Source organism: Watersipora subatra, chromosome 6 (genome assembly GCF_963576615.1).
Source record: "Watersipora subatra chromosome 6, tzWatSuba1.1, whole genome shotgun sequence".
In the NCBI taxonomy this organism is placed as follows: domain Eukaryota; kingdom Metazoa; phylum Bryozoa; class Gymnolaemata; order Cheilostomatida; family Watersiporidae; genus Watersipora; species Watersipora subatra.
In genome coordinates this window covers 283,032-310,851 of record NC_088713.1, presented here as the reverse complement: position 1 = coordinate 310,851, position 27,820 = coordinate 283,032, and the positions used below count along the sequence as shown (strand labels likewise).

The following is a 27,820-nucleotide window of genomic DNA, read 5'->3' as shown; positions in this document are numbered from 1 at the left end:
TATGTTGTGATATAGCGATATTTATGAGCATTGGTTTGTGTTTTTCTGAGATTCAGGTTGACATTTTGTTTACAGAATGTATGTTAGTGTCAGCACTTGTAACCTTTCTAAAGTCTTAGCTGAACGTAAAGCTTGCCAAGTAACGTATGAAAGATGCATTTTTATTGTGGATGATATTATCGTGTTAAATTGCTTCATTATATCTTATTCTATTTACTAAAATAGTAATATTAACAGCTTACTGGTAAATATACTATTGACAACTTACATTTTACCATATTGAACCTATGATACCATGTTTATTGTAGAGTTGAGGCATAAGTTTTTGCATATTGAAATCGATACATTGAATAAAATTCTGAAAATGATGTCCTGCTGTGATATCTCCAAGATGCCCTGAGTAGTGATCCCTGGCGACCCATGGGCCAACAGAGAAGGTTTACAAAATTGAACATCGTGTAAAAATTAAAATATTCAACAAGGTTATTATTGGACAAATGTTATTAATAATTAATAGCTGTTAGCGTTATCGGTTGTAATTGCTAACTACTGGTCAGTTCCTTTGGCATGATATTTTATGGTTCATACTGCTCCAGTTACCCATACTAGTTTTAGAAAGCAAAATGAGCTCAGACAAGAAACTAAATGAAGCCAGGCAGAAGGTACAGGCAGTTCTTAACGACCAGATGAAAGTGTAAGTAAAGGTCAAATGTCATGCAATGAAACTAGAATGGTGAGGTATGTACGATTAGGCCAGTCTTGGCTGAAAGGATTTGTATGAGATTTTATGGAATCATTTATGGGATCTTTCAAGCCACTGGTGTTATTCTGTTTCAGGTACTTGTCGCTCATGGGTGCTTGGTTTCGAGGAAAAGTGAGTAAAATCAATTAATGATTAAAGTTGCAGTCCACTTATGTTTATGACTATGTTTCTATGACATCAAAGCTTTGCAAGTTTGCAAGTCATCTGGAAAATGGAAACAAAACAAAAATACGAAAGTCAAGCTACAAAAGTTACAAAAGTTTCAGGGTTGCGAAAGATGAAAATGACACTTGTGAATGATACGCGAAAAGAAATCTGGGCAGGCTGCTGCATTCTAACCATTTTACGCTTCAATCGTTTTAATTTCGATTTGCGTAGTTCTGAATGTGCTGACGTTCTGCATGCTGCTAAGCATGACAAGGCTACATCCCTAATTATTACATTGAATTTCTTATTTTCTTTAACAGTGCACTGACAACAATCATCAACATGCAGTTGTGTATCAAAACACTCATCGGGTGGTAACTCAAAGTGCACATAACTACAAATCCGCTTCATAAGTGTCATGGAAACAGTCATTGCATTTAGTTACTCTATTTATCACTTATATATATTATATTTACTATTAGTCCCTCTATTCATCACTTATATATATTATATTTACTATTAGTCCCTCTATTCATCACTTATATATATATTATATTTACTATTAGTCCCTCTATTCATCACTTATATATATATTATATTTACTATTAGTCCCTCTATTCATCACTTATATATATATTATATTTACTATTAGTCCCTCTATTCATCACTTATATATACAGTCAAACATGGATAACTCGTCCACGGATAGCTCGAACACATGGTTAATTCGAACATTTCCTTTGGTCCGTTCCCACGTAATGATAAATTGCTATAGATAACTCGAACTCAACACTGTTAATTCGAACTGTTTTTTTGCCCAACAGCTACCGAAACGGTTGTTTTCGCTTTAGAAAATCACTTTATTCAAAGCCATAGAGGTAAACTTCATCTTTTCGTAATTCATAAGCGTCGTTATTACCACCATCGGCAAAATATTTTTGTCAACGACTTTTCTAAAAGTTTGGTGAAATTTGATTTATACTGCGATACGATGAATAGCACGGGCTAGCCGGGTCACGCGCGCAAGAATTTTCGCCACGCACATACAAAACAAAAATCGCACGTTGTTTTGTATGTGCGTGGCGAAAATCTCTGAGTGCGTGACTCGGCTAGCCCGTGATGAATAGTTTTCCGACGTTGATTCCGTGTTGAATCAACGTCGAAATGTTGAATGTTTAAAACGTCTTAAAAAATGTTGTAATTAAACGTATACGTTGTCTGAGCTACAAAAAACTATTCATCGTTTGACCTAAACACAGAATACGTGTGTACATTCAATAAGTATCTATTAAAAAAGCGTGAGTGATATAGAATGTACCGTAAAACCTCGTAAAACTTCTAATTGAACTGCCTCGGAGTGTTGCTCTTAACGAATCCCAGGTAAAGTAAGGTAATCTGCATAAACTTCAAGAAAAAACGGCAAAATTGATCGTGGGTAAAACCCCAAAAGAAAAAATGTCTTTTCTTTTGAGCATTTCAACAACGATCAAGTTTTGCCAATGTCAATCTGAAAAACGTCCTGGCAATAACATCACCTCAAACAACAAACCAATCTCAAGTGATAGAAAAATCTCTATACTTTTTCATGAAAACGTTTTAAACTTTACATTAGAAGCATTTAATTTGAAACAAGCCATTTGTGCTTTTGATTTATATTATAGTTTGTATATGTACATGTATCTACTAATAAATAAGTAAATATATGGACTTGTGACAGTGCTCTGATAACTTGAACGCTCTGATAATTCGAACACTTTTGCTCGGTCCCTTGAAGTTCGAGTTATCCATGTTTGACTGTATATTATATTTACTATTAGTCCCTCTATTTATCACTTATATATATATTATATTTACTATTAGTCCCTCTATTTATCACTTATATATATATTATATTTACTATTAGTCCCTCTATTCATCACTTATATATATATTATATTTACTATTAGTCTCTCTATTTATCACTTATATATATATTATATTTACTATTAGTCCCTCTATTTATCACTTATATATATATTATATTTACTATTAGTCCCTCTATTTATCACTTATATATATATTATATTTACTATTAGTCCCTCTATTTATCACTTATATATATATTATATTTACTATTAGTCCCTCTATTTATCACTTATATATATATTATATTTACTATTAGTGCCTCTATTCATCACTTATATATATATATTATATTTACTATTAGTCCCTCTATTCATCACTTATATATATATTATATTTACTATTAGTCCCTCTATTCATCACTTATATATATATTATATTTACTATTAGTCTCTCTATTTATCACTTATATATATATTATATTTACTATTAGTCCCTCTATTTATCACTTATATATATATTATATTTACTATTAGTCCCTCTATTCATCACTTATATATATATTATATTTACTATTAGTCTCTCTATTTATCACTTATATATATATTATATTTACTATTAGTCTCTCTATTCATCACTTATATATATATATTATATTTACTATTAGTCCCTCTATTCATCACTTATATATATATTATATTTACTATTAGTCCCTCTATTTATCACTTATATATATTATATTTACTATCAGTCCCTCTATTTATCACTCATATATATATTATATTTACTATTAGTCCCTCTATTCATCACTTATATATATATTATATTTACTATTAGTCCCTCTATTCATCACTTATATATATATTATATTTACTATTAGTCCCTCTATTTATCACTTATATATATATTATATTTAGTATTAGTCCCTCTATTCATCACTTATATATATATTATATTTACTATTAGTCCCTCTATTCATCACTTATATATATATTATATTTACTATTAGTCTCTCTATTTATCACTTATATATATATATTATATTTACTATTAGTCCCTCTATTCATCACTTATATATATATTATATTTACTATTAGTCCCTCTATTCATCACTTATATATATATTATATTTACTATTAGTCCCTTTATTCATCACTTATATATATATTATATTTACTATTAGTCCCTCTATTTATCACTTATATATATATTATATTTAGTATTAGTCCCTCTATTCATCACTTATATATATATTATATTTACTATTAGTCTCTCTATTTATCACTTATATATATATTATATTTACTATTAGTCCCTCTATTCATCACTTATATATATATTATATTTACTATTAGTCCTCTATTCATCACTTATATATATATTATATTTACTATTAGTCCTTCTATTCATCACTTATATATATATTATATTTACTATTAGTCCCTCTATTTATCACTTATATATATTATATTTACTATTAGTCCCTCTATTTATCACTTATATATATATTATATTTACTATCAGTCCCTCTATTCATCACTTATATATATTATATTTACTATTAGTCCCTCTATTCATCACTTATATATATATTATATTTACTATTAGTCTCTCTATTTATCACTTATATATATATTATATTTACTATTAGTCCCTCTATTCATCACTTATATATATATTATATTTACTATTAGTCCCTCTATTCATCACTTATATATATATTATATTTACTATTAGTCCCTCTATTTATCACCTATATATATTATATTTACTATTAGTCCCTCTATTTATCACTTATATATATATTATATTTACTATCAGTCCCTCTATTCATCACTTATATATATTATATTTACTATTAGTCCCTCTATTTATCACTTATATATATTATATTTACTATTAGTCCCTCTATTCATCACTTATATATATATTATATTTACTATTAGTCCCTCTATTTATCACTTATATATATATTATATTTACTATTAGTCCTTCTATTCATCACTTATATATATATTATATTTACTATTAGTCCCTCTATTCATCACTTATATATATATTATATTTAGTATTAGTCCCTCTATTCATCACTTATATATATATTATATTTACTATTAGTCTCTCTATTTATCACTTATATATATATTATATTTACTATTAGTCCCTCTATTCATCACTTATATATATATTATATTTACTATTAGTCCCTCTATTCATCACTTATATATATATTATATTTACTATTAGTCCTTCTATTCATCACTTATATATATATTATATTTACTATTAGTCCCTCTATTCATCACTTATATATATATTATATTTACTATTAGTCCCTCTATTTATCACTTATATATATTATATTTACTATTAGTCCCTCTATTTATCACTTATATATATATTATATTTACTATTAGTCCCTCTATTTATCACTTATATATATATTATATTTAGTATTAGTCCCTCTATTCATCACTTATATATATATATTATATTTACTATTAGTCTCTCTATTTATCACTTATATATATATTATATTTACTATTAGTCCCTCTATTCATCACTTATATATATATTATATTTACTATTAGTGCCTCTATTCATCACTTATATATATATTATATTTACTATTAGTCCCTCTATTCATCACTTATATATATATATTATATTTACTATTAGTCCCTCTATTCATCACTTATATATATATATTATATTTACTATTAGTCCCTCTATTTATCACTTATATATATATTATATTTAGTATTAGTCCCTCTATTCATCACTTATATATATATTATATTTACTATTAGTGCCTCTATTCATCACTTATATATATATATTATATTTACTATTAGTCCCTCTATTCATCACTTATATATATATATTATATTTACTATTAGTCCCTCTATTCATCACTTATATATATATATTATATTTACTATTAGTCCCTCTATTTATCACTTATATATATATTATATTTAGTATTAGTCCCTCTATTCATCACTTATATATATATATTATATTTACTATTAGTCCCTCTATTTATCACTTATATATATATTATATTTACTATTAGTCCCTTTATTCATCACTTATATATATATTATATTTACTATTAGTCCCTCTATTTATCACTTATATATATATTATATTTAGTATTAGTCCCTCTATTCATCACTTATATATATATTATATTTACTATTAGTCCCTTTATTCATCACTTATATATATATTATATTTACTATTAGTCCCTCTATTCATCACTTATATATATTATATTTACTATTAGTCCCTCTATTCATCACTTATATATATATTATATTTACTATTAGTCCTTCTATTCATCACTTATATATATATTATATTTACTATTAGTCCCTCTATTTATCACTTATATATATATTATATTTAGTATTAGTCCCTCTATTCATCACTTATATATATATTATATTTACTATTAGTCTCTCTATTTATCACTTATATATATATTATATTTACTATTAGTCCCTCTATTCATCACTTATATATATATTATATTTACTATTAGTCCCTCTATTCATCACTTATATATATATTATATTTACTATTAGTCCCTCTATTTATCACTTATATATATATTATATTTAGTATTAGTCCCTCTATTCATCACTTATATATATATTATATTTACTATTAGTCTCTCTATTTATCACTTATATATATATTATATTTACTATTAGTCCCTCTATTCATCACTTATATATATATTATATTTACTATTAGTCCCTCTATTCATCACTTATATATATATTATATTTACTATTAGTCCTTCTATTCATCACTTATATATATATTATATTTACTATTAGTCCCTCTATTCATCACTTATATATATATTATATTTACTATTAGTCCCTCTATTCATCACTTATATATATATTATATTTACTATTAGTCCTTCTATTCATCACTTATATATATATTATATTTACTATTAGTCCCTCTATTCATCACTTATATATATATTATATTTACTATTAGTCCCTCTATTTATCACTTATATATATTATATTTACTATTAGTGCCTCTATTCATCACTTATATATATATTATATTTAGTATTAGTCCCTCTATTCATCACTTATATATATATTATATTTACTATTAGTCCCTCTATTCATCACTTATATATATTATATTTACTATTAGTCCCTCTATTTATCACTTATATATATTATATTTACTATTAGTCCCTCTATTTATCACTTATATATATATTATATTTAGTATTAGTCCCTCTATTCATCACTTATATATATATTATATTTACTATTAGTCTCTCTATTTATCACTTATATATATATTATATTTACTATTAGTCCCTCTATTCATCACTTATATATATATATTATATTTACTATCAGTCCCTCTATTCATCACTTATATATATTATATTTACTATTAGTCCCTCTATTCATCACTTATATATATATTATATTTACTATTAGTCCCTCTATTTATCACTTATATATATTATATTTACTATTAGTCCCTCTATTTATCACTTATATATATATTATATTTACTATCAGTCCCTCTATTCATCACTTATATATATTATATTTACTATTAGTCCCTCTATTCATCACTTATATATATTATATTTACTATTAGTCCCTCTATTCATCACTTATATATATATTATATTTACTATTAGTCCCTCTATTCATCACTTATATATATATTATATTTACTATTAGTCCCTCTATTTATCACTTATATATATTATATTTACTATTAGTCCCTCTATTCATCACTTATATATATATTATATTTACTATTAGTCCTTCTATTCATCACTTATATATATATTATATTTACTATTAGTCCCTCTATTCATCACTTATATATATATTATATTTACTATTAGTCCCTCTATTCATCACTTATATATATATTATATTCACTATTAGTCCCTCTATTCATCACTTATATATATATTATATTTACTATTAGTCTCTCTATTCATCACTTATATATATATTATATTTACTATTAGTCCCTCTATTTATCACTTATATATATATTATATTTACTATTAGTCCCTCTATTCATCACTTATATATATTATATTTACTATTAGTCCCTCTATTTATCACTTATATATATATTATATTTACTATTAGTCTCTCTATTCATCACTTATATATATATTATATTTACTATTAGTCCCTCTATTTATCACTTATATATATATTATATTTACTATTAGTCTCTCTATTCATCACTTATATATATATTATATTCACTATTAGTCCCTCTATTCATCACTTATATATATATTATATTTACTATTAGTCTCTCTATTCATCACTTATATATATATTATATTTACTATTAGTCCCTCTATTTATCACTTATATATATATTATATTTACTATTAGTCCCTCTATTCATCACTTATATATATTATATTTACTATTAGTCCCTCTATTTATCACTTATATATATATTATATTTACTATTAGTCCCTCTATTTATCACTTATATATATATTATATTTAGTATTAGTCCCTCTATTCATCACTTATATATATATTATATTTACTATTAGTCTCTCTATTTATCACTTATATATATATTATATTTACTATTAGTCCCTCTATTCATCACTTATATATATATATTATATTTACTATTAGTCCCTCTATTCATCACTTATATATATATTATATTTACTATTAGTCCCTCTATTCATCACTTATATATATATTATATTTACTATTAGTCCCTCTATTCATCACTTATATATATATTATATTTACTATTAGTCTCTCTATTCATCACTTATATATATATTATATTTACTATTAGTCCCTCTATTCATCACTTATATATATATTATATTTACTATTAGTCTCTCTATTCATCACTTATATATATATTATATTTACTATTAGTCCCTCTATTCATCACTTATATATATATTATATTTACTATTAGTCCCTCTATTCATCACTTATATATATATTATATTTACTATTAGTCCCTCTATTTATCACTTATATATATATTATATTTACTATTAGTCCCTCTATTCATCACTTATATATATATTATATTTACTATTAGTCCCTCTATTCATCACTTATATATATTATATTTACTATTAGTCCCTTTATTCATCACTTATATATATATTATATTTACTATTAGTCCCTCTATTTATCACTTATATATATTATATTTACTATTAGTCCCTCTATTCATCACTTATATATATATTATATTTACTATTAGTCCCTCTATTCATCACTTATATATATATTATATTTACTATTAGTCCCTCTATTTATCACTTATATATATATTATATTTACTATTAGTCCTTCTGTTTATCACTTATATATATATTATATTTACTATTAGTCCCTCTATTCATCACTTATATATATATTATATTTACTATTAGTCCCTCTATTTATCACTTATATATATATTATATTTACTATTAGTCTCTCTATTTATCACTTATATATATATTATATTTACTATTACTCCCTCTATTCATCACTTATATATATTATATTTACTATTAGTCCCTCTATTTATCTTCTTTTTCTCTCTTTTCAGATGACAAAAGAAGAGTTCGACTCACAAGCCCGAAGTTTGTTCACAGATAACTCAGGTACGTATTAAAGCAAGCCTTTAAAGATTGAAGACAATATCTGGCGACCCTACTTTATAGTCCTGAACTGTACGGAAAACATGAACTGGCACAAACTTTTGCATGTTTTCTCTTAATTTTTCAGCATTTTTTCATCAGACGCAATTATTTTCGCTCTCTCAGATATTTTGATTGCCGGGATGTTCTATCATTAATTTTTATCAAACAATTAGTGGTTAAAGTGCTCTGAAGAAAAAGAGATGCCTCGCTTTTCCGAAGATAACATGAGTACCTGTGCATATTGTTTACAGACGTGATAATTATCATCGAGTTCCTCATGCTCACACAGTATTTTGCTGAAAATGTCCAACAATCTCTATTCTACCCTGCTGATCACCTGCGGAAGTTTCTTCGATGCATATTTGTTACATACTTTCAATATTCAATGTCATCACGAGAGTGGTAAACAGGAAGCACGAATGTTGCCATCTTTTTGGTGTTTTTTTCTCAAGCATTTTGTTTGCAATCAACATTCATCAATTTTAATCTTGAAACATCAATTTTAATCTTGAAACATCTTGGCAGTCAAGCCACTTCAATCACCAAAAACAATTGCAACTGATAGAAAACTACTGATACTTTGGGATAAAATCTGCTGCGTTTTTGTGCAAGTTCACTTTCCACGGGGAATGGCTACAGGATGGGACCCACGATTGCATGTGATACATAACAGTAGGGAGGGTACATAACTTCAATGAGAACACGACTCCTGAGTTGGCGCGCAACTACTTGTTGGTTGCACAGACATAAGAAGACACAGCCGTAGCAAAAAATCATAGGGGAAGCAAGTATAAGACGTATCGCTCCCGGTTACACAGTTACAGACAGGACATATAACTACAGTATGCATTTTAGTACATCACTAAATGTCGCATTCCATAAGGGTACAGCATGATATGATCATTACATTGTTCTACCTGATGCTTTGATGCCCATCATCCATAATAAACAAACTACATGTTATTTAAATATATTAAGTATGAGTTGTGCTGTATCATTATGCAAATAGCCTAAGTACTTATCTGGAGGGATGAAATTACAATTATTTAACAATTTAGCCCCAGGACTATATTATAAATAGAAATATCACCACGATTCTGTTGATCAATCGACTAGAAGTTACACTTTTTAAACATGGCGGCTCCACAGTTGATGACTATCGTAATACAGTTTAGAAATAGTGATGAGCTTTAGGTCCTGAGGCTAAACTTTATAGTAATATTTTTAGTTGAGTCCTACAATACTAGCTTATTGGATTGACTAGCGGTGTTGCCGTCGTTGCCCGGGTAATAAAAATCTGCTAATTACAATGAGAAGTTATGAGAGTTGCTTGCCACTTGCTTATCCTGGCAAATTGCCAATGGAAAATTTGAGCCGTAATGAGAGCCAACCATAGAGTTATCTCCCCCTAGAGTGATAACTGTGCATTCAACAACACGAGCGTTTCCGGTGCCATCAAGGAGCGTTTAGGCCACGCCCCTTTTTTGTGCTAGTCACTCGTAGTGATTGACAGAACAATAACATCAGCCGTGAGAATGATCATTAATTTGCACAGTAATTATTGCTCATATTAAAGAGATGATGATTATAGTTTATTACTCTAATATATGCTTATTATTTAAAGCAATTCAATACTTACATGACTTGCAAAGACACTGAATAGACAGTGTTAAGTAGGTGAGTTAATGCAATCAGTTACTCCAATGATATACAGCCCCCACACATGAGGGGCTGTATATCATTGGTTATTCATAGATAAGATAGATAGTCATACTGGGGTTGTATTACGTTGGTGTGATGGGAAGCTAATCGACTGCCATCAACTGAAAGTGTTGACATTGTATGGTGATAGAGTGATTCATTGTCACCTCAGTTCACAAACAGCCCTTGCATGTAATATTAGATTTCAATACATATCAATCAAATACATAGACTAGCTTGAAGCAAAGATGTCCACTAGTTAGTGGACATCTTTGCTTGATGTAAGCAAGCAAAAAGTTTGAAAGTTAGAGTGGCAAATGTTGTTATATGTTAGATAAAAATAAATTATACTTAATTATACTAAAATATAATTATTTAAAAATAAAATAGACTTTTTATTACTTTATTTATTAAATAAAGTAATAAAAAAGTAGTTGTGAATTACTTTATTTATTAAATAAAGTAATAAAAATTAGCTATGATTACAATAATTTTTTATTGTAATCATAGCTAAACAGATTATATTTAGCATTACTTGCTAATTATTTTACATTTAAACACATTTACAGTTTTATTTTTTTCCTAATTTATTTCAACAAAACACTTCTTTCATGATATGAAATTTAAAAGTTGTAGTTGTTTGAAAAAGCTTGAAAACATTTACAGTTGTTTTTATTTTCTCTCTTCTCTTCATTTATTTCAATTACACAAAACACTTTTCATAATATGTAGTTTGAAAGTTAAAGTGGTAAATGTTGTTATATGTTAAATAAAAATAAATTATACTTAATTCTACTAACTATAATTATATAAAAATAAAATAGACTTTTTATTACCTTATTTATTAAATAATTTTCCATTGTAATCATAGCTAAACAGATTATATTTAGCCATTACTTGCTAATTATTTTACATTTAAACTCATTTACAGTTTTATTTTTTTCCTAATTTATTTCAACAAAAAACTTCTTTCATGATATGAAATTTAAAAGTTGTAGTTGTTTGAAAAAGCTTGAAAACATTTACAGTTGTTTTTATTTTCTCTCTTCTCTTCATTTATTTCAATTACACAAAACACTTTTCATAATATGTAGTTTGAAAGTTAAAGTGGTAAATGTTGTTATATGTTAAATAAAAATAAATTATACTTAATTCTACTAACTATAATTATATAAAAATAAAATAGACTTTTTATTACCTTATTTATTAAATAATTTTCCATTGTAATCATAGCTAAACAGATTATATTTAGCCATTACTTGCTAATTATTTTACATTTAAACTCATTTACAGTTTTATTTTTTTCCTAATTTATTTCAACAAAATACTTCTTTCATGATATGAAATTTAAAAGTTGTAGTTGTTTGAAAAAGCTTGCAAACCTTTAGAGTTGTTTTCTTTTTCATCTTAATTCATTTAAACTGCTTAAAAATATTTTCTCATGATATGAAGTTTAAAAGTTAGAATAGTAAATGTTATATAAAAATAAGTTTTCTGTCCAAATACTTTTTTATTACTCGGGCAACACCGGGTAGTACAGCTCATAGTTGATGGCAGTTGATTAGCTTCCCATCACACCAATGTAATACAACCCCAGTATAACTATGTATGTTATCTATGAGTAACTGCTTGCATTACCTTCACTTTCACTCACTATCTATTCAGTGCCTTGGCAAGTCATGTAGGTATCAGGGATTATGTGCATGTCACAATTTCCATTTCCATAATTCATTTCCATATTATTTCCATTTCCATATTATTTCCATTTCCATAATTCATTTCCATATTAATTCCATTTCCATAATTCATTTCCATATTATTTCCATTTCCATATTATTTCCATTTCCATAAAAGTTCCATAATTCATTTCCATATTAATTCAATTTCCATAATTCATTTCCATATTATTTCCATTTCCATATTATTTCCATTTCCATAATTCATTTCCATATTAATTCCATTTCCATAATTCATTTCCATATTATTTCCATTTCCATATTATTTCCATTTCCATAATTCATTTCCATATTAATTCCATTTCCATAATTCATTTCCATATTATTTCCATTTCCATATTATTTCCATTTCCATAATTCATTTCCATATTAATTCCATTTCCATAATTCATTTCCATATTATTTCCATTTCCATATTATTTCCATTTCCATAATTCATTTCCATATTAATTCCATTTCCATAATTCATTTCCATATTATTTCCATTTCCATATTATTTCCATTTCCATAATTCATTTCCATATTAATTCCATTTCCCTACTTCATTCCCATAGTATTTCCAAATCCATATTATTTCCATTTCCATATTATTTACATTTCCATAAAAGTTCATAATTCATTTCCATATTAATTCCATTTCCATAATTAATTTCCATATTATTTCTATTTCCATAGGATTTCCATAATTCATTTCCATATTATTTCCATTTTCATACTATTTCCATACTTGTAAAATAAAATTTCCATATCCATTTCCCTAAAATTATGGAAATATTTATGTTTATGGAAATGAAAAAGTAAACATTTCCATAATATGTTTAGCAATCCCTGGTAGGTATTGAATTGCTTTAAATAATAAGCATGTATTAAAGTGATAAACTATAATCATCATTTCTTTAATATGAGCATTAATTACTATCTCAGCTGGAATTCATGATCCTTGTTTAACCCTTCTCATGGCTGATGTTATTGATCTAGTCAATCACTACGACTGACTAGCACAAAAAAGAGGCGTGGCCTAAACGCTCCTTGTTGGCACCGGAAACGCTCGTGTAGTTATCACTCTAGGGGGAGATAACTCTATGGAGCCAACAGCTACCCGTGACGTTATGCTATCACCCCGCGTTGTACGCAAAGCCGTTAGGTATTCTCTTCCATATAGCGACATATTTCAGCTAGCAAAGAAATCAATCTCTATTGTCTAATGTTACGGCGCTGGACTCGCGAATGGGAGGGTCTAAGATCAAATCTTCTTTGGTGCGAATTCTTTAATTCCAAGATTTTAAGATCTATAACCGGAATGCATACACACATATGACATGCTTTGAGAAATATATATATATTGCTAATGTAAAATCATTATAGGACTTTGTCGCGCAGAATGTTTTGGTTCAAACATTTTGTCCCCAGAATTTTTGGTGCCAGACTTTGTAGCACATTAAATAACACAATTATTTTAACAAGGAAATACATAAGAACATTATTCTTTTCATGAAACTTCACAAGCATTACCTTTTTCTTTGAAACACATGAAAGGAATAGAAGTCTACATTTTTACATTCACTTTTTCTAAATTTTATTGAAGGATCATCTGAACTACATTCGTCAAATACGTAAATGTAACCATTATTTACATTTTTTTTCAAGTTTGTATTAAAATTTGTTGAACCATAAGTCACACCAAAAGATGGGCAAATTTTGAACTGGTAACCTGTGCCAATAAGTCCTGCACTAGAAATTGCTACGCCACAATATTTTAAGCCAGAAGTTCTGCGCCAAAACGTTCTATTCTTTGTAAAATATACTGCACGTCAAAGTTACTCACAGCTGAGCACAAGACTTCATGTTAGGTGAGATCAGCCGAGGTGGCTCAAGGTGGTCATAAACTAATGTTTACAATGAGAGGAAAACTACTTATTTTCAATTTGTAAACTATTTGCAAACAATGCAATTGTTTCTTCAATGATTGAAATGTTGCTCTTTCCGTAAATAATAAGTAAATAATACACTTTTATGTGACATTTTATATGCATTACAACCCGCCAGTTTCAATCAGCTTTGAAAGCGCTCATGACCTGCCTTTGGTTTTTTCAGTTTCACAACCCGTTTCTGTCTGTCATTTCAGTCTGTCTGGTAACATGCCATTTGCAGTCATTCTCACAAATCTGCATTTGGATATGTCAGTTGTAGTCAGTGTCATATCTTGTTATAACAACCTGTTTGTTGCAATCAGTTTTACAACCTGTCACTACCTGTCAGTTTCAGTCCATCTCACAGTCTGTCACGCATATGTTATAGTCAGAGTACACAATGAGTTCCTCCTTGCCATGTTAAACAGAGTTCAAGCTACATCCAGTTCACCAGGTATGTTTCTGTTGTTTTGTCCTTACTACACCTTACTACACCCAACTTCATCTGTGGTTTTGCTGCCTACTTGCCTTGATTTAAACTTAATACATGTTGGCAGTTATGCAGGAAGTGAGCAGACCTTCCACTCTTCCAATTCAAGCTCAACAGAAACCAAAGCTACCGAAGAAAAAGCCGTTTGTAAAAGCAAATTTCAGTGTGAGTTAGTTGATCCCAAATCTGATTAGTAATTGCTGCGCAGAATTAACATGTTGCATATGTATGTTTGGTTTAATACGACATATTTCATATTCATGGCATGATTACTATCATCACCGTAAGGTGAGCCTCAATTAATCAACGGATATGCTGCCTTATGGAGGGTTTGGGATTGGATGTAGTGCTGCACGATAAAACGATATTGCATGATAGGTGTCGATTTTGTGTGGAACGATTTTATTTTAAGGCATTTTGTAGGTCGATTCTGTAATCGGGTATATCCACGTTTTCGATATCATGTCAAGATGATAAATGTCTGTGTTTAATTGGCAGAACCAACATCGGTTATTGTCGGCTTTCGTGACTCAATATCGGCACAGCACTTTTTGCGTTTGGACACAATTATCGCTCTTGTACTTTTGTTTTTTTGGTGAAACCTCACAATAATCTATATCAAGAGGGCTTCACTCCAAAGTTTCGATACTGAACGATATAGCTAGCTCACAGGGTCAATATATTGTTTTGGCATGGGTGTCATATCGCACAGCACTAATTGGATGGAGTTGCTTGAGCATTGGGTTTTGCGCTAAAAGCTGGAAATAGTACAATGAGAATTTATATCACTTCTGTATCACGGATGCTGTGCAGATAAAACTGGATTAAGTTGAATGATTGTCTTTGTTAGTTATCCTGCCTTGTGTTTCGAGAATATTTTCCACTAAACAAGGCCTCTGACAATGAGGCAATAGAATCTGCTAAAATGTTAACATTTCCTAAGCTGATACCTCCTTAGAACATGCTAAAATAGTAAGGGAAGATCCAGTAGGTTAAAACAACATGTCTCCATTATTTATGTTTTATCAAAACAAGTTTGCTGGAGGCATATTCCAGCAGTAATATTTTATATATTGTAGCAAAGGTTCCAACCTGGCAACCAGCTAAAACAGGTTAGACCAATGACCAGTCCTCCTCCAGCTACTGCCAAACCCGGTAGGTGCTCCATTTTCTGGTCAACTCCGATGCGAACTCGAGCATAACAATAACAATCGCAATGTTGACCTCAATACTTTGTCAATTTTTATTCCAACTAGCACGTTTTCCAGCCCTGTACGCCATGAGAAATCGTCACGATTATTCGGTATGTGTATAATTTTTTCTAAAAATGCAAGCAGCTGGGTTGTGTACTCGTTAGCACCCCGATCTGTTAAACCAATTATCTGAGTTCAATTCCCTTGCGAGGCAATTTTTTCCTAACGTTTTTGGCGTGGCTTTGGACTGACAGATGGATTGACACTACTCTTTTTGTAGTAAAGATCTATGCTGGCAAGACTATTCAATTAAGTCAGAGGTCGAAAATCAACTATTTAGACCTACTTTGCCTACTCCTCCCTAGAAGCCAGAAATATTTATATAATGGGTTCTAGATCTCTTTTGTTAGGCATGCCATTACCTAGTAATCAGAGATATGGATTGTACTTTCGTTGGTTTCTTTCCATATTTTTATCTATTTGTTAGTAAAATGCTGATCAGGTTGTGATCATAACCAGAGTCGGCAAATTCTTGCCTGGGCGGTTTAAAGCGCTGGCAACAACTCGTTTAAAACCGGCTCTCAGAATTTCAGGTGTTGCAGATTTCTAGATTTCAAACTGCGTTGGTTATCTGACGGTAGAAGTGATAGTATTAATTTCATACAGCAGAGCACTTGTACTCGTATGTCATAACTATGGTGTGTCAACTACGTATATTCATGCAACAGAGCACTAGTACTTGTATGTCATAACTTTGGTGTGTCAACTACATGCATAAAACAGAGCACTAGTACTTGTATGTCATAACTATGATGTGTCAACTATATTCATACAACAGAGCACGTGTCATCGTATGTCATAACTATGGTGTGTCAACTACATTCATACAACAGAGCACGTGTACTCGTATGTCATAACTATGGTGTGTCAACTACATTCATACAACAGAGCACTAGTAGTCATATGTCATAACAATGGGGTGTCAACTACAGTTTCCCTTGACATACGAAAAAATTGAAATAGGAGCACAAATCCGAGCAAGTTTCTGTTTTGAGATATAAGAAAACTGTGAGACGCAAGCCAGTTCTCAATGACTACTGAATGGCCAAGGTCATTTAGTATGCGAAAGGCCAGCATTGAGAACAGCATTATTCGGTTTTGTCGAATTAGTCTGCAAAAAGTTTTAAAAAGGTTGATTGCAAGTTATCATGAAAGCGAGGCAAAAAGTTACTAGCTGGAAACAGATGATAGAAACTTAGGACGAAGACAAACTGTAAAAACTAAAGTTATGTTTTGTAAAAGATTAAAAATTTAAAACTCAGCTTTAAGTGTGTGTTTAGCAAGCTAAATTCATTTAAGTCAAGTTCAAAGTTCATGGTAGGTTACGCGATGTCATAAAAGTGTAGGGTATCGAATGTGTTTCTGTCAAATAACTCTAACATCGCCGTTAGCCACAATGTCTATGTCGAAAACAAAAACTCTGTATAGTACTGTCCATAGAAATGTTAAATTCTTTTGCAAATCGTAACCGATAAATAATTATTTGTTGCTATGCTAGTGTAGCTAGTGTAAATACTGAATTACAACAATAAAAAACACACTTTTCGATCATAATATCCTGTTTATCGGAGGTTTTTTCATAGTTTGAGAATGGATTAATTTCTACTTAGCCGTTTCATATAGAAATGGTTGCATTGATATTTGAGAACATTGACATAAGAGCTCCGCCCCAGAACGCTAGTATGTCAAGGTATGACTATATTAGACTGAAGTAATAGTAACCAATAGCAACCCTGAAGGCTGATGCAGTGTTAATACAGTCAAGCCATGTATAATCTAATCTATATATTTAAAAATCTCAAAATTAGTCCGTTTGGATTTCTGTCTGGCTGCCTGGCTAAAGCTATTAAAATCTTGGATATTAAAATTTCGCATTCTGCTGGACTCGAACCTAGAAGATCCCAACTACAGGTTTATGATCCAGTTGTCCAACTACGAGTCTACTAAAGCTCTTACGAACCATAGTTCTTACTATATACTCTATACATTCTTTTCTCGATTTCAAGCGCTAAATGATGTAATAATTGAAACTCTATTAACTCTATGAAACATGATACGTTTTCGTGTTTTTGTGAACTTCGGGAAATTCCCGGTTTTTCGTAAAGTTCAATTGCTAAATCGGTAAAGGCCAATATTTTTCATGTGAACAGTAGTATTATCTCAAGTAGAAATAGCCTCTACATTCTCTCTCCATTCGGTCAGACAAAGACAGTCCGATATCTCATTTTTACATTTGTACCGGTGTTGAGAGGTACCGGTATTGTCGTGTTTAAAGTTTTGATAGATAGCTTCTGCTGGACCAGTAACTTTTTATACACACACTTCTATGCATGAATCGTTATTATTAATTCAACATATTCGATATTTTTATTTTGTTTTCTCAGTTCGTATCAATTGTATCATTACCGAATCAACTTTTATTGTAATTGTAGCAAAACTGACTTAATTTAGCTATTACTTGCTAATTATTTCCCATTTACATTTAAACACTTTTATAGTTGCTTTATTTTGTTTCCTAATTTATTTGACCTGCACAAAACATTTTCTTCATGATATGAAGTTTGAAAGTTACCATTGTTCGAAGCTAAAGCTAAAAAAACCTTTACAGTTGTTTTATTTTTTCTCTTAATTGATTTAAACTGCCCAAAGACTTTGCTCATGATATGATGTTTAAAAGTTAGAATGACAACTGTTGTTATATGTTAAATAAAAATAAATTGTATGTGCAAAAACTTTTGTTACCTGGGCAACGCCCGGCATTCACCTAGTTCTTCTATAAAGCGTGCCATCATGTACAGTAACTCTTCTATCAAGTGTACTATCATGTACAGTAACTCCTTTATAAATTACTCCACCGTGTACAGTAATTCCTCTATAACGTGCACCACAGAACAGTTGGTAACGGGTATAATCATTCTGGAAGGTGCAGCAACTGTTAATAATTTTATCTTGTAAGATATCCACTCTTAATTATATTAGATTTATGTGCAATAATGCAAAGTAATATTTGCCAAATGCTTCCGATGTTTACCAGTTTTTCCCGGTTTTTAGCATTTCTGCCGGCTGGCATAAAACCTGGAAAAAATCAACTTTGTGCTTAACCATTTCATGTGTTTTTAGTGTTTGTAAGCTCCTCCCATGGGCTGCTGCCTGACCCTGGCATGATAGAAGGAAGGTTGTTTGTCACTGCCTGGGAACTTGAGCTAGAGCATGTGCAGAGCCAAATCTATGCCCTTATTTCCTTTGCCACCGAGGTATGTCATTATATTACTGAGGCTCGTAATCATATTAATGAAGTATATACTTGTTATATCACTGAGGTACATCACTATAGTACTGAGGTGTGTCATTATATTACTGAGGTACATCACTATAGTACTGAGGTGTGTCATTATATTACTGAGGTACATCACTATAGTACTGAGGTACATCACTATAGTACTGAGGTGTGTCATTATATTACTGAGGTACATCACTATAGTACTGAGGTGTGTCATTATATTACTGAGGTACATCACTATAGTACTGAGGTACATCACTATAGTACTGAGGTGTGTCATTATATTACTGAGGTGTGTCATTATATTACTGAGGTACATTACTATAGTAATGAGGTACATCACTATAGTACTGAGGTGTGTCATTATATTACTGAGGTACATCACTATAGTACTGAGGTACATCACTATAGTACTGAGGTGTGTCATTATATTACTGAGGTGTGTCATTATATCACTGAGGTACATCACTATAGTACTGAGGTGTGTCATTATATTACCGAGGTACGTCACTATAGTACTGAGGTACATCACTATAGTACTGAGGTGTGTCATTATATTACTGAGGTACATCACTATAGCACTGAGGTACATCACTATAGTACTGAGGTATGTCATTATATTACTGAGGTACATCACTATAGTACTGAGGTGTGTCATTTTATTACTGAGGTACATCACTATAGTACTGAGGTGTGTCATTATATTACTGAGGTACATCACTATAGTACTGAGGTACATCACTATAGTACTGAGGTACATCACTATAGTACTGAGGTGTGTCATTATATTACTGAGGTACATCACTATAGTACTGAGGTACATCACTATAGTACTGAGGTACATCACTATAGTACTGAGGTGTGTCATTATATTACTGAGGTACATCACTATAGTACTGAGGTGTGTCATTATATTACTGAGGTACATCACTATAGTACTGAGGTACATCACTATAGTACTGAGGTGTGTCATTATATTACTGAGGTGTGTCATTATATCACTGAGGTACATCACTATAGTACTGAGGTGTGTCATTTTATTACTGAGGTACATCACTATAGTACTGAGGTACATCACTATAGTACTGAGGTACATCACTATAGTACTGAGGTGTGTCATTATATTACTGAGGTACATCACTATAGTACTGAGGTACATCACTATAGTACTGAGGTGTGTCATTATATTACTGAGGTACATCACTATAGTACTGAGGTACATCACTATAGTACTGAGGTGTGTCATTATATTACTGAGGTGTGTCATTATATCACTGAGGTACATCACTATAGTACTGAGGTACATCACTATAGTACTGAGGTGTGTCATTATATTACTGAGGTGTGTCATTATATCACTGAGGTACATCACTATAGTACTGAGGTGTGTCATTATATTACTGAGGTACATCACTATAGTACTGAGGTGTGTCATTATATTACTGAGGTACATCACTATAGTACTGAGGTACATCACTATAGTACTGAGGTACATCACTATAGTACTGAGGTGTGTCATTATATTACTGAGGTATGTCACTATAGTACTGAGATACATCACTATAGTACTGAGGTACATCACTATAGTACTGAGGTGTGTCATTATATTACTGAGGTACATCACTATAGTACTGAGGTGTGTCATTATATTACTGAGGTATGTCATTATATTACTGAGGTACATCACTATAGTACTGAGGTGTGTCATTATATTACTGAGGTACATCACTATAGTACTGAGGTGTGTCATTATATTACTGAGGTACATCACTATAGTACTGAGGTACATCACTATAGTACTGAGGTACATCACTATAGTACTGAGGTGTGTCATTATATTACTGAGGTACATCACTATAGTACTGAGGTACATCACTATAGTACTGAGGTGTGTCATTATATTACTGAGGTACATCACTATAGTACTGAGGTACATCACTATAGTACTGAGGTACATCACTATAGTACTGAGGTGTGTCATTATATTACTGAGGTACATCACTATAGTACTGAGGTACATCACTATAGTACTGAGGTGTGTCATTATATTACTGAGGTGTGTCATTATATCACTGAGGTACATCACTATAGTACTGAGGTGTGTCATTTTATTACTGAGGTACATCACTATAGTACTGAGGTACATCACTATAGTACTGAGGTACATCACTATAGTACTGAGGTGTGTCATTATATTACTGAGGTACATCACTATAGTACTGAGGTACATCACTATAGTACTGAGGTACATCACTATAGTGCTGAGGTGTGTCATTATATTACTGAGGTACATCACTATAGTACTGAGGTACATCACTATAGTACTGAGGTGTGTCATTATATTACTGAGGTGTGTCATTATATCACTGAGGTACATCACTATAGTACTGAGGTACATCACTATAGTACTGAGGTGTGTCATTATATTACTGAGGTGTGTCATTATATCACTGAGGTACATCACTATAGTACTGAGGTGTGTCATTATATTACTGAGGTACATCACTATAGTACTGAGGTGTGTCATTATATTACTGAGGTACATCACTATAGTACTGAGGTACATCACTATAGTACTGAGGTACATCACTATAGTACTGAGGTGTGTCATTATATTACTGAGGTATGTCACTATAGTACTGAGATACATCACTATAGTACTGAGGTACATCACTATAGTACTGAGGTGTGTCATTATATTACTGAGGTACATCACTATAGTACTGAGGTGTGTCATTATATTACTGAGGTATGTCATTATATTACTGAGGTACATCACTATAGTACTGAGGTGTGTCATTATATTACTGAGGTACATCACTATAGTACTGAGGTGTGTCATTATATTACTGAGGTACATCACTATAGTACTGAGGTACATCACTATAGTACTGAGGTACATCACTATAGTACTGAGGTGTGTCATTATATTACTGAGGTACATCACTATAGTACTGAGGTATATCACTATAGTACTGAGGTACATCACTATAGTACTGAGGTGTGTCATTATATTACTGAGGTACATCACTATAGTACTGAGGTACATCACTATAGTACTGAGGTGTGTCATTATATTACTGAGGTGTGTCATTATATTACTGAGGTACATCACTATTGTACCGAGGTGTGTCATTATATTACTGAGGTACATCACTATACTACTGAGGTACATCACTATAGTACTGAGGTACATCACTATAGTACTGAGGTGTGTCATTATATTACTGAGGTACATCACTATAGTACTGAGGTGTGTCATTATATTACTGAGGTACATCACTATAGTACTGAGGTACATCACTATAGTACTGAGGTACATCACTATAGTACTGAGGTGTGTCATTATATTACTGAGGTACATCACTATAGTACTGAGGTGTGTCATTATATTACTCAGGTATGTCATTATATTACTGAGGTACATCACTATAGTACTGAGGTGTGTCATTATATTACTGAGGTACATCACTATAGTACTGAGGTACATCACTATAGTACTGAGGTGTGTCATTATATTACTGAGGTACATCACTATTGTACTGAGGTACATCACTATAGTACTGAGGTACATCACTATAGTACTGAGGTGTGTCATTATATTACTGAGGTACATCACTATAGTACTGAGGTACATCACTATAGTACTGAGGTACATCACTATAGTACTGAGGTGTGTCATTATATTACTGAGGTACATCACTATAGTACTGAGGTGTGTCATTATATTACTGAGGTACATCACTATAGTACTGAGGTACATCACTATAGTACTGAGGTGTGTCATTATATTACTGAGGTGTGTCATCATATTACTGAGGTACATCACTATAGTACTGAGGTGTGTCATTATATTACTGAGGTACATCACTATAGTACTAAGGTACATCACTATAGTACTGAGGTGTGTCATTATATTGCTGAGGTACATCACTATAGTACTGAGGTACATCACTATAGTACTGAGGTACATCACTATAGTACTGAGGTACATCACTATAGTACTGAGGTACATCACTATAGTACTGAGGTGTGTCATTATATTACTGAGGTGTGTCATTATATTACTGAGGTACATCACTATAATACTGAGGTACATCACTATAGTACTGAGGTGTGTCATTATATTACTGAGGTGTGTCATTATATCACTGAGGTACATCACTATAGTACTGAGGTACATCACTATAGTACTGAGGTGTGTCATTATATTACTGAGGTGTGTCATTATATCACTGAGGTACATCACTATAGTACTGAGGTGTGTCATTATATTACTGAGGTACATCACTGTAGTACTGAGGTGTGTCATTATATTACTGAGGTACATCACTATAGTACTGAGGTACATCACTATAGTACTGAGGTGTGTCATTATATTACTGAGGTATGTCATTATATTACTGAGGTACATCACTATAGTACTGAGGTGTGTCATTATATTACTGAGGTATGTCATTATATTCCTGACGTGTATGCTTATTATATCAAGAGGTACATCCTTCTTCCTATTTGTCATAAATATTAACACTACAATGTTCAAGTGACAATCCATGGTAGCCATCAACTCTATTGAGAGTTATCATCCCTCAGTCTGATCAGATCTTGAAATGCATACATACATGTAGCTGCTATTGTTCGCAACCATATTTGTAGTTATCATTTCTATATATTTTCTTTTAATATCCATTAGTTTTTTGGGGGGTTCTTCAAGGCTAAAATAAAACACTGATGCTATACGCTAGCAATATATCATCTTTCAGGTTCTAAAACCACCTACTTCATCTAATAATTTTTGGCATTACACAACTTTTCATTAATTTAATGTTCGCAGCCATTGAACATATATTGCCATTTCTGGGCTCTACAATGAGCAACGCTGCTAGTGTATATACATAAATATATATATAAATCATTCTTTATAATATATATTATCTATATTTTATATAATATATTATATAATATATATCATAATCCAATATATATTATAGATATAATATAGTATTATATATATCATCATATATATTTGCTATATATTATATATAAATATGTATTCAATGAATCCTGGCATCGTACAAGTAATAAAAAAAGTTTCTGCATAGAAAATGTATTTTTACTTGGTTAAGTGTCTTCAACCAATGAATTTGAGCAAGTTAAGCTAGAACTACTTCAAGAGCCATTATTATAACATGTGCCAGCTTTACAACCAAATATTGTGTTTTGATCTTTGAGCATTGGTGTAATAAGTATGGTGTGCACAATTACTCCATTGTATAACAATATCGGCAGGCGCTAGCGAGCAAACTTGTAGGTTTCGCGTGGAAATCATGTGCGAAGCGCATTTTTTGTACCTGAAACTTTAGCGCTATAACTCGGTGCGTAAACATCGAATGACACGATGACCAACAGACAAACATGGAGATTTCTTTATATACATTCTTTTTCAATAATTCATCTCTTTTCTCCATCTCCCTGTCATTTAATGTTTACAGAACCTTCTCAAGGACATAATCAGTCATGTGTTGTCGTGTCGCTATGGATACAGGATTTCCAAGACTGCCAAAATCAAACAGTACATTGGAGTAGACATGCCTCTTGTATATCTGTCAGAGAGTAATCCAAAAGAATCTGGGTTTGTACTCGACCTCCAGCCTTTGGATGTTCTAGTCTATTCTCTTTAAGTTTGTCATCTGGCGCATTCCTCAGTAGCTTTTCAACTACTTTTGACTGTTTCTTTGTTTTTCCATTTTAACCTTTTTCCATCCTTTCATCTTCATTATGTCTTATTTGTTTGATGCGTTTGTGTTTTTCCTTGTGTTCTTACTCCCTATCACACTTTCACCTTTTTAACGCTTTTTATAAATACTGGTATAACCTTATGTTCAGGCTGGACTCGATAGAATCCGCTCAGCGGGAAGAAGCTCAGGCTGTCCAATCATTGGCTAAGGCTGGTCATGTGACCACTCATAGAGAGCCAATCACACCACATGACATGTTCACAGCTTTACAGGTAATTTCACTGTTGTACACCTGCAAGAGCAGATAACTGCTGAATGAACTAATGCGACCATATAGCCACAGGTAGCCTGTCTTGACAAACTGTTGTTTTTGCGGAGTTGTTCCCCCGTCAAGCAGGCGAGCAACACAACGGCTTGTCACAAGACGTACTGCACCTGATGCATCATCTGCACTTATAAGGAGTTGTTCTCTTCCGTATATGCAGCTTGCCTGCGATGTTATGGCGGTCGCTCCATTGGTATTCATAAATTCTACTAACGTTTACAACAGAGACTGGTCTTTGGTTAAACGTTGTAATCGTATTTTTTCGACATAAAGTTTTGCGCGAAATTCGTTATGATTACCAATGGAGCGACCGCCATAACATCGCAGCCAAGTCGCATAAACAGAAGAGAACAACGCCCTTTCAGTGCAGCTGATGCATCAGGTGCAGTACGTCTTGTGACAAGCTGTTGTGTTGCTCGCCCGCTTGACAGGAGGACAACTCCGTTTGTTAAGACAGGCTAAGCCACAGGCTGCTTAGATGTTGTATTATGCCACTCAATTTATTGAAATGATTGGCCTGTTTTTAGTCAAACCCCGATGTGATTGGCTCATACTCTGCCTACACTCTGGCCATGGAAAGGTTATCAGCAAGACTATATCATCCCGAGAGCTTATCACATTCTCACCGTCCCCTCTACAGTAGGAAGCGTAGACTGCTCTCCCTCAATCTGTCTCCTGTATGACTGGTGTATCTTGGGCTATGATTAGCACTTCTTCTATCATTTTTTGAATAACATTATTAGACTGTATGTCTCAATTTGTCTATCAATGGTTGTCTCCTCAGAGCAGACTGACATTTGATACCATTTTAGCCTCGATATCATCGGCTTATGATAGATATTCAGCAGGTTAATTTGTTGTCTGAACCACTCAGTTGCTTGTTCATTTTTATACACCTGAAAATTTAGAATAGCTAAAAAGCTAGATTGGAGCAAAAGGTTCAGGCTAGTTGGAATGTTTTGCTTTCCGCAACTTTTACACTTGCATAAAAAGTGTTTATTGTTTGAGTTGTCTTCTCTCATGTCATGGCTACCTATATCATGTATAGGTAACTCCGTAGTTGATACACCAGTAGTAAAAACATTTCATGAAAACATTCTACTGTTCTGTAGAATTCTGTTCTGTTCATTCTGTATTTATGATCCAGGTTTATGGTTCTGTGTAATAGGTAAAATATCGTTGCAGTTATGATGTATAGCCTAGCCTATAGTAAGTTTGTTATTGTAGTTGTCCTATTTTTGGGTAGATATACAAAGCCAGATTGTATTACGATTGTCAATAAATGTATGAAGGGCAGAGTTTATTTAGACTGCAGACTTCATAGATGTATCAGCAACACCACTAAAATCCCTTCGCCCAAAATAAGTGTGGTATTGTCTTATCATTTCTTGTCGAATCTGAAAGAAGATCGTTTAGACTACATCTGATAATTGCAAGCTTTTAGTCTTCGTGTTTACACAACTCTACCGAGGAAAGAGGAATCAGGGCAGACCGAGGCTGAGATACAAAACTGTAGCTAAACATAACATGAATTTGAGAGAACTAATCTCAAACGGTTGTCAAGAGAAAACAGAAAACAGAGTTACATGGAAGTCAGTGATAAAGCCTTAGACAATAAGACGGGCATTGTCAGAAGGACCAATTGCGCGCGAGAGGGAGGGAGAGAGGAAGGGAGAGAAAGAGGGAGGGAGAGGGAGGGAGGGAGAGAGCCAGCCTTCATGTTGTAAATGATCTGAATGTTCTAGGGATTTTAGACCGCATCATCTAAAGACAAAAGTTTACTTGTTATGAGTTCTTCGGTATATATTTATTGACAGATGTAAACGATGTGGGTTGGGTATTTCACAATTTCTGGGCTGTAGAATATTGATTTACTTTCTGGTAGTAAATAGTAAACTTATTTTAAGGTTTAACAATGCAATAAAATTC

General features: G+C 31.3%; 1 protein-coding gene across 1 annotated transcript; it reads left to right on the top strand.

The window, feature by feature from the left end:
- Positions 1-581: 581 nt before the first annotated feature.
- LOC137398675 (transcriptional adapter 1-like) lies at positions 582-27,079 on the top strand. The gene is made up of 10 exons (XM_068084859.1): positions 582-694; positions 838-874; positions 9,365-9,419; positions 15,194-15,259; positions 15,363-15,460; positions 16,375-16,450; positions 19,669-19,802; positions 25,321-25,460; positions 25,715-25,838; positions 26,419-27,079. The coding sequence occupies exons 1-10, from the start codon at positions 624-626 to the stop codon at positions 26,572-26,574; spliced, it is 957 nt and encodes a 318-aa protein (XP_067940960.1). The 5' UTR covers positions 582-623; the 3' UTR covers positions 26,575-27,079.
- The last annotated feature ends 741 nt before the right edge of the window (positions 27,080-27,820 follow it).